Source organism: Chaetura pelagica, unplaced genomic scaffold, assembly GCF_000747805.2.
Source record: "Chaetura pelagica isolate M959 unplaced genomic scaffold, ChaPel_1.0 scaffold3, whole genome shotgun sequence".
Taxonomy (NCBI): domain Eukaryota; kingdom Metazoa; phylum Chordata; class Aves; order Apodiformes; family Apodidae; genus Chaetura; species Chaetura pelagica.
In genome coordinates this window covers 372,183-379,844 of record NW_009952974.1, presented here as the reverse complement: position 1 = coordinate 379,844, position 7,662 = coordinate 372,183, and the positions used below count along the sequence as shown (strand labels likewise).

At 37.0% G+C, this 7,662-nt stretch overlaps 1 protein-coding gene across 1 annotated transcript in view; it reads right to left on the bottom strand.

Annotated features, from left to right (window-relative positions):
- The window catches only part of OSBPL11 (oxysterol binding protein-like 11), a 23,594-nt gene extending 16,151 nt beyond the window's left edge, over nucleotides 1-7,443 (bottom strand). The window contains exons 1-5 of the mRNA XM_009996024.1: nucleotides 7,379-7,443; nucleotides 6,173-6,348; nucleotides 5,312-5,391; nucleotides 4,153-4,335; nucleotides 1,821-2,022 (exon numbers count right to left, since the gene is read on the bottom strand). Coding sequence (XP_009994326.1) covers nucleotides 1,821-2,022; nucleotides 4,153-4,335; nucleotides 5,312-5,391; nucleotides 6,173-6,348; nucleotides 7,379-7,440 — 703 coding nt within the window. The 5' untranslated portion in view covers nucleotides 7,441-7,443. The remainder of the gene's footprint in view (nucleotides 1-1,820; nucleotides 2,023-4,152; nucleotides 4,336-5,311; nucleotides 5,392-6,172; nucleotides 6,349-7,378) is intronic.
- Nucleotides 7,444-7,662: the final 219 nt, after the last annotated feature.

Here is a 7,662-nt window from a genome sequence, read left to right as displayed (position 1 = left end):
AGGAAAGCAGAAGGCTGCAGAAAGGTGCATACACTCTTTTAAAGGCCTGGTTTTAACTCTGGCACTGGTAATAGATCCCAGTCTTCTGTTCCTCCCCTTTCCACCCTTCTAGGATGTCACCACATATCTTCAATATTTGGACATCTTCTAGCTATGTTTTTAGATTTGGCCATTAACAGGCTGAGGAATTGAGCTTTTCCCTGTGTAACTTAAAAATTTTAAAAACAATAAAACCACTCAAAAAACCTCCCCATATCTTGCCATCATTTGTTACACTGGTGCTCACTGGGCCCTTCTTATTTCCTCAGATTCAGCAATGAGTCAAAAACCCCACCTTAGTTGCACACATGCAAAAATGCCAATACAAAAGGAGCTCTGCTGTGCACCTCCCACAGTTATGCATTGATAGTTTAAAAAATTCACAGGGATTAGGCAGAGTTCTCTCACTGTGAGTAAATTCAGAGTTCAGACAAAACTTGGAGAGGTGCCATTCAGTTTTTCATTTTTAAAATGAAATTTTCAACTGAAATACATTTAGAAAAATTAATCCTATTCACATATTATCTTTTAATGCCTGTTGTTATTTACAAATGACAATCTATTTTTATATAGTCTTAATACTTTTATACAACATCTTTTTTCATCACAGGCTAAATTAATTATAGCTCCAAAATAATACGCACTGGTAAAGCAAGTACCACAAATATGATTGGAATATGGGAAAGATAAGGTCAGAGACAAACTTGAGCGCACTTTGTTACATACTTACCATATCTGCTGTACAAGAAAAGCATTTGAGAATCCTAAAAAGCTTTTTGCTCATAAAGAGCCACAAAGTAAACATATGGGGGAAAAAAATCACAATAAGATGCAGAAGAATTTAGAAACAGGAAAGCATATGTTCAGTTCCATACACTGTACACAAATCAGGAGGAACAACTCTGGTAACTCCCTGCTTGCATGGAAGAAATCAATTGTGCAGATAGAGCAATATATTTGTCTGCTGTCTGTAACTGCATGTCCTTCCACACCCATCTAGCAGTGGGGTTTGGGATATGCAGGGGGTTTTTGTTTGTTAGTCGGGAGGTTGGTTATTTATACAAAAAAAATTGTGTTTGTTTTTTTAACCTTTAACCAATTTGCACTTGCTTACTGGTCTTTTCTGGCCTCAGAACAGAATGCAACATTTAGCCCATGTTTTAGACTAGGATGTTAACTCAACAATAATACTGATATGTAAACAGTATTAAAAATAACCTGTGCAAATCTAGAACTTTGTATTTCAATGCTTAACTAGAAATGAATGCTATACACATGTAAATTATTATAATAGGTATTTAGTGTGCACAGAAATAAAAGCAGGACATTTGACAGAGCTGTGCTGGACAGCACATATCCTTGTATGTATCTGCAATCCCATAAAAGTCCCCTTCCACAATTACTGCTCCTGAGCAGACTAGGATGTTAACTCAACAATAATACTGATACCTCCTGTTACCTCCCAAAGGCAGCCCTTTTCTTGTGGTGCCTTATTTACTTTCTTCCACTGTGAGAAGCTTCCAACAATTAAATATTACATTTATGCAGCTGCTGCCAGAGACTTCTTGATAGAGAAAACAATAAATAAATAGAAAACACAATATGCATAAGTTCTACCCAACACTACCAAGTTGGACTCCAGAAAAACTCACAAGAAACCAGGCAGCCAGCAGTTTTCCCTACCCACATGAAACTGGATTTACTGCAACTTGTATTTTTGCAAGAAGGGCAGGATTTGTATTTGTTAAAGGCCTCTGCTCTTTGTGAGCATCTATACCCACCTGCTGGTAAGGATCCCTTTTGTTGAGAAGCATGTTGTAACTGGAGAATATGGAAACAGTCGTTTAGGCAGTTCATGGTTGCCATAGAAGTTGCTTTCAGCATTAATAGGTCTTGATCCAAGGATGTAAGGTGACCGGAGGCAGGAAGGCATTCTATGCTCCTGATCAAGTCTCTCTGCTGGCCTTCAGCCTGAGACATCATCTGTCAAACAAAACAGTCATTTATCAGGTGATGGAAGTGTGTCTGGTGGAACACGTTTAGCTGTGTACAGAGAAGTTCCAAACTTATGATGATAATAAAACTAAAAGGTAAAAGATATTGTACAGTTAAGTGTACTGTTTTTTTCTTGATGCAGCTAAAGAATCACTGAATGCATGATGAAATTCCCACAGCAATACATGGTACCTTATTAACAAGCAAAAAAGTATCAAACTTACTTCAAAATCAAAAAAAGCAAAGGGGAATTTGAACATGATACTTGCTGCAGTAAATATCAAATACTTTCATGCTTGGTTGATATGAACAGGGGGAAAAATAACCATGCTGTGTCACCTAACTAAACAACAAGCAAATACAAATAGTTTTCTGTGCTCTTTGCAGTGCCAGGAAAAAACACTCCACTTTATTTCCCACCCAGTGAGAATCCCAATTAAAGCATAAAGGTGCTGCTTCCTAAGTGCTCCAGCTCACACACTCTCCTCTTTCCTCCCTCAAATTTTGGATGCCTTATTGCCATTTTAAGAGTCAAAAAGTGAAAAAGCCATTTCTGAAACATTATCTCACATAAACGTATCACTCCTCAAACACCAAAATACAACAGATAAAAGAAAGAAAAACTGCTAAGAGAATAAGCATGAGTTCTGTAAATGTTCATGCCATGTTCTGTACTGTTGCTGTTTTCATGCAATAGGTACAAAAGTGGAAATATTATTTAACTGTACCATAGGTTGTAATTGTTGTACCACACTAGCAAGAAGTTTACCACAAGATGTAACTCGATGAATCAAACTGAAAACTACCTGTATAGTTTCAGTCTGACAATTTGTTTGGATGAGTAAGTTCTTTCAGAGGATAAAGCAGATGAACTAGTTCATAAAAAACAGAAGCCACAGGGTGCCAGCTGAAGTTATCCTGGGTACCTGACAAGACTTCACATATATTTGCATAAGCACTATAAGAGACTTGACTGTTACTAGAGGATATAACCAGGATGGCAACACTTACCCTTTTGTTAGGCATTTGCAAGAACAGTCTGCTGTGGGCAGAGACTCACAGATTCTAAGATCTAAAGAGGCAGTCACCTCATCTAGCTGACTGAATAATTATGCCACAGCACTTGATTTAAATCAAGGAAGAACAACTATGGCAACATACCAGGGCATGTATTTTCAATACTCATTTATAGCTTCCTACTGATGAACCACAGGGCTCAACCACATATTTTAAGGCTAATGACACAGAATACAGAGCACTCTTCCATCCCAGTTTATTTTTTTACTATTCCTGTTTCCTAGATTCTTATTTGCTAAATTAAAAAGTCCTCCACTATAAACTTATTTTTGGCAAGAAATGTATCACACTACACTAACTACACTGTTAACATTAAAATATTAGTATCAATATTAAGACAGATTTATAATTCAGAAACTAACTGTCTTAGATTTGTATGATCTACCCTGTAAATATTCACAAGTTAAATCAACTTGACTGTCTATTCTGACAGTCAAGATGAAAAGTAATTAAATGAAAAAATATTTGTTTTTTCCAAAATACACCTGAATGTGTATAATAAAAACATACTTCTGAATTGTTCATTTTATTTTGCTCTTTTCAAATCACATCCATCCCTAGAGAATTTGTGCACATAAATTAGCACACCAGAAAGTTGCATTAGTATTCTTAAACCTCAATGATGACCAATTTCTCCTTACTCACAGGAGATCCAAGTACAGCTTAGTCAAGTCTTCTATAGCTTGACACAGGGAGAAAACAGCGTATGGCATAACAATGTCACAGCATGGGATGCTATACTTCCTCAAGGACATAATTTCCTTGTCAACTGTAGTGCTAGGACTTGCTAGGGTGAGAACAGGCAAAATTCTACCTTAAGCATCAGGATATTATTTCAGAGTACAGAAGTCATGGAATACACACCCTATACTTGTACAATGAGCCAAGGCAAGTTACTTATCCTCACACTGCTATGCAGTAAGAGCTTAGGACAGGCTATTGACAATACATCCAAAATAAGAAGAGTGTGTTTCTCCCCAATCCCACCAATTGTAGGACAGCTCTTTCAAAATACTGTAAGATAATTTAAGGCGTACAAACCTCTCTAACATCTACAAGGTGATCTGGCTGCATAATGGGAACTCTTTTTCCAGTTGGCAATCTGTGATGTCCAACATTGAAAAAGGAAACTGCATTTTGACTGGGTCTTCTTTGCACACCAGGAGAGCTGGCACTTCCTTGGGACGCAAGAGAGAAGCTGCGAGATTTCAGAGGAGGGTTGTTCTAGTGAATAAATAACATATTGAAAAATATTTACAATTCATTTCTAATAACCACCAAATATTCTGATTTGAAAGATACCACAGAACAGTTTAATCCTGGATTTTTTATAGACCAAGGACAGATGACAAAGCCCTAATAATGTTTTAGTAGCAACTGCTAAATAAATATTTTGCACTATCTCCTGACAGTTGCCTTGTTTTGTAGTCTAATTATAAACAATCTGTGAAATGAGATTGAACAATATGTATCATTTCTGACTGGAAAATTAGTCCTTGATTTGCACCAGTACTAAAAGCTGACCCCTAACAGATCCTGCACGGATAGAGTTCACATTTAAGAGAATGGAATTTCATTTAGAACTACTAATTTATCTCTTACAACAAAGGCAGCTATAAGATGTTGATCTCAAAACAGGTGTTATGGTCATCAGGCAGTTCTATAAATTACACTATATTCACAGCCACCAAATGGTTAGCAAACAGAAGCAACAGACCTCACATATAGTGTTGAGGACTTGCTTCTCAAACATGGGAATTCATCCTGTAAGTATTTGTGCAATGTTGAGTGTTGTGTTGTTTTTTAAATAAAAATTAAGAAAGGTTTAAAAAAAAAAGTAAATCTCCCAAAATGGAAAAGCATCAATAACACTGATGACCTGTTTCCTTATCCATTAAAAAATGCAAAACTAAATATAAAATACTGGGCTAATACTCTCATCTCTCAGCTCTCCCTCCTGTTCACACACCAGCTCACCAGTACCTACCCAGGGAGGACCATTAATGGACTTAATTGTCTCATTCCTAAAGTATCTTTCCATTACATATCATTCAGAAAAACATTTCTGAATGTAAGTTTCAAGCCCAACCACACACTTTTTTGTAGTACTCTGTTCAGACAACAGGATAGTTGTATTTACAACTGCTTCTACCACAAGATGAAGATACTTTTGCCCACAAAAACACCAGTGATACGTTACCTTTCCAATAGCTTCCGTGTGATGCTGTGTGCAGATCTGTAGCCTGCTAACCCAGTGCTGCCGCTCCTTAGCATCAGTAGCTGGTAGGAGCAAACCAAAAGGATTATGGACATGAAGACATCTCAACGTATGGGCAAAAAAGAATGCTTCATTCTTTCAATCACCAGGCTTTAGCAGTGCAAAGGCATTTTTTTTTCACAGTCTAAACTTGTTTAGCTAATCTGCAATTAACTACAACATTGAATCAAGTTCAACATAAATGGCATGTACTTTCTTTGTCTGTAATTTTGTAACAGACATAACTTCAACAAACAACAATAACCCTCCCACAGATTTTAATCCAACAGCATGACATTTGCCTGGAATAAGAGTAAGGTACCCTGAATTAGACAATGACAGCCAGTGTTCAAGGAAAGAAACACCGTAAGACATTAACCCAGATTTCCAAAGTTTACAAAATCAGAAAACAGGCTTCTGTAAGCACCACAAGAAGGCTAATGAACTGAACATCAGGAATTATGTAGTCCTCCCTAAGCATCAACACCATGCTCTTACCTACAACGATTTAGAAAACTTCAAATCAGTACAATTTAAGGACACTATACTTGAAAATTAACCCCCATTCTACACATCTGAAGTTCATAGTCTTCTGAAAGTCACTAAAGCCAAAGAGTATGGAACCATCCACAAAGAAGTACAGTTCCTAACTGAAGAGCAGGATGAAATAACTCTCATTGCAGCACTCTGCCAAACAAGTTTTCTTGCTCTGGACCTGCTGCCAATCCCAGTAGAGCAGCTACAGGTAAAAGCCAGGAGTGTCATCTAGTGGAAGAATTCCTTGCCCATCAATCCAGGTCCTACCTCTTAGTTTATACTGCTCCCCACTGGCAGCATTCACTGTAAAGGTGTGAGAGTCTTCATCACTGGGTGAAATTACAGCTCCAGCTAGCTGCAAGGTACCCCTGGGCTTTAGATGTCTTGACTGCTCATTCACAAAGTACTCCAGCAGGCCAGCATCATTATTTAAAACAAAAAATCTGCAATGATAACAAAGCAAACACACTAAATAAAAGCAGCACTTTTTTGGGGGGGGGGATGCTGAGAGGTGGGGGTGGTGATACAAGGAGAAGTCAAGACTTCCATTGCAAGGTGGCAGAATGGGGTTAGAACTGAAAGACTTTGAGTCAGTACAACCCCAAACATATGAACTAAGTCCCCAACTGCACAAAAATTGAGTTCTTACCATTTTTTTCTGAGACACCCTCAACTGCACAACAGAACACTTGTGCCCACAGAAGAGTGTTATTGCAAGATTTTGGGAATCAAAAGAATATCTTGACTCTCAAAGGCTTAACAGGTCCTTAAACTAGACAATTTAAGGATAAAATATCCCCAGATACAAATCAGTTGAGAAATAAAACTGTGAGACTGCAGCAATTGCAGATTTTTTAAAAATTCAAGTGGACATGATGCTTCAACTGTTCAACAGAATTCAACAGTAAGTGTATTGACACAAGTCACTGCATGCCAGTGGCAGCACAGGAATTTGGCCAGTGTGGAATGCTAAGGCCTTGTTCCTCCAACAGTCATTTGGCTGCACTGTGCTGCTCTAGAGAAAGCATCAAACAAGCAACTTCAGAGTTTCACCTGTCAGAGAAAAGCAAGTTATTCCAGGGGAGACAGACATCTTGGGTGACTAAAGGGAAAAGCTGGCTTGATTGTGAATTTTTTATAAGGAAGTCTTAATTATTTATAACAAAAAAACCCAACAATGATGGCATGATTTGGTATAAAGCTGGAGATTCAGCAGAAAAAAAACAAATACAACATTTTTAATGTAGAAGGATAAAAAAAGCCTTCAAATAAGTTAAAAGCTTCACACTTACTACAAACTATTCTTGCTTTAATACAAATATTATTCATCTACATGTTAGTTTCATCTATACTGAGAACAACAGTTTGCTTAATAGAAAATAGGAAATCCAAGTAGTAATAATAAAATCTGGAATATGTTCATTCAGATGCTGCAAAGACCAACATCACTAAAAAGCATTGTAGAAGACTTACCTATATTGCCAACCAGTGACAAGATTGGTATATTTCATTAAGTAGCCATAAATATTTTCCATGTGATCACTATTAAAAAGAAAATACAAGGAAAAGCAATCAGACAATACCAAACAAATATTAGATCATCCCAACTTTTGATCATTATCTATATTCAGAAAATGAATTTTCACCATCTGTAGAAAATCACTACAGTTTTAATAAAACTACCAATACTTAACAGATTTTCCAGCCTCATTTCTAAAATAATTTCATAAGTCAGTTTAGGCAGACTTACTAAACTC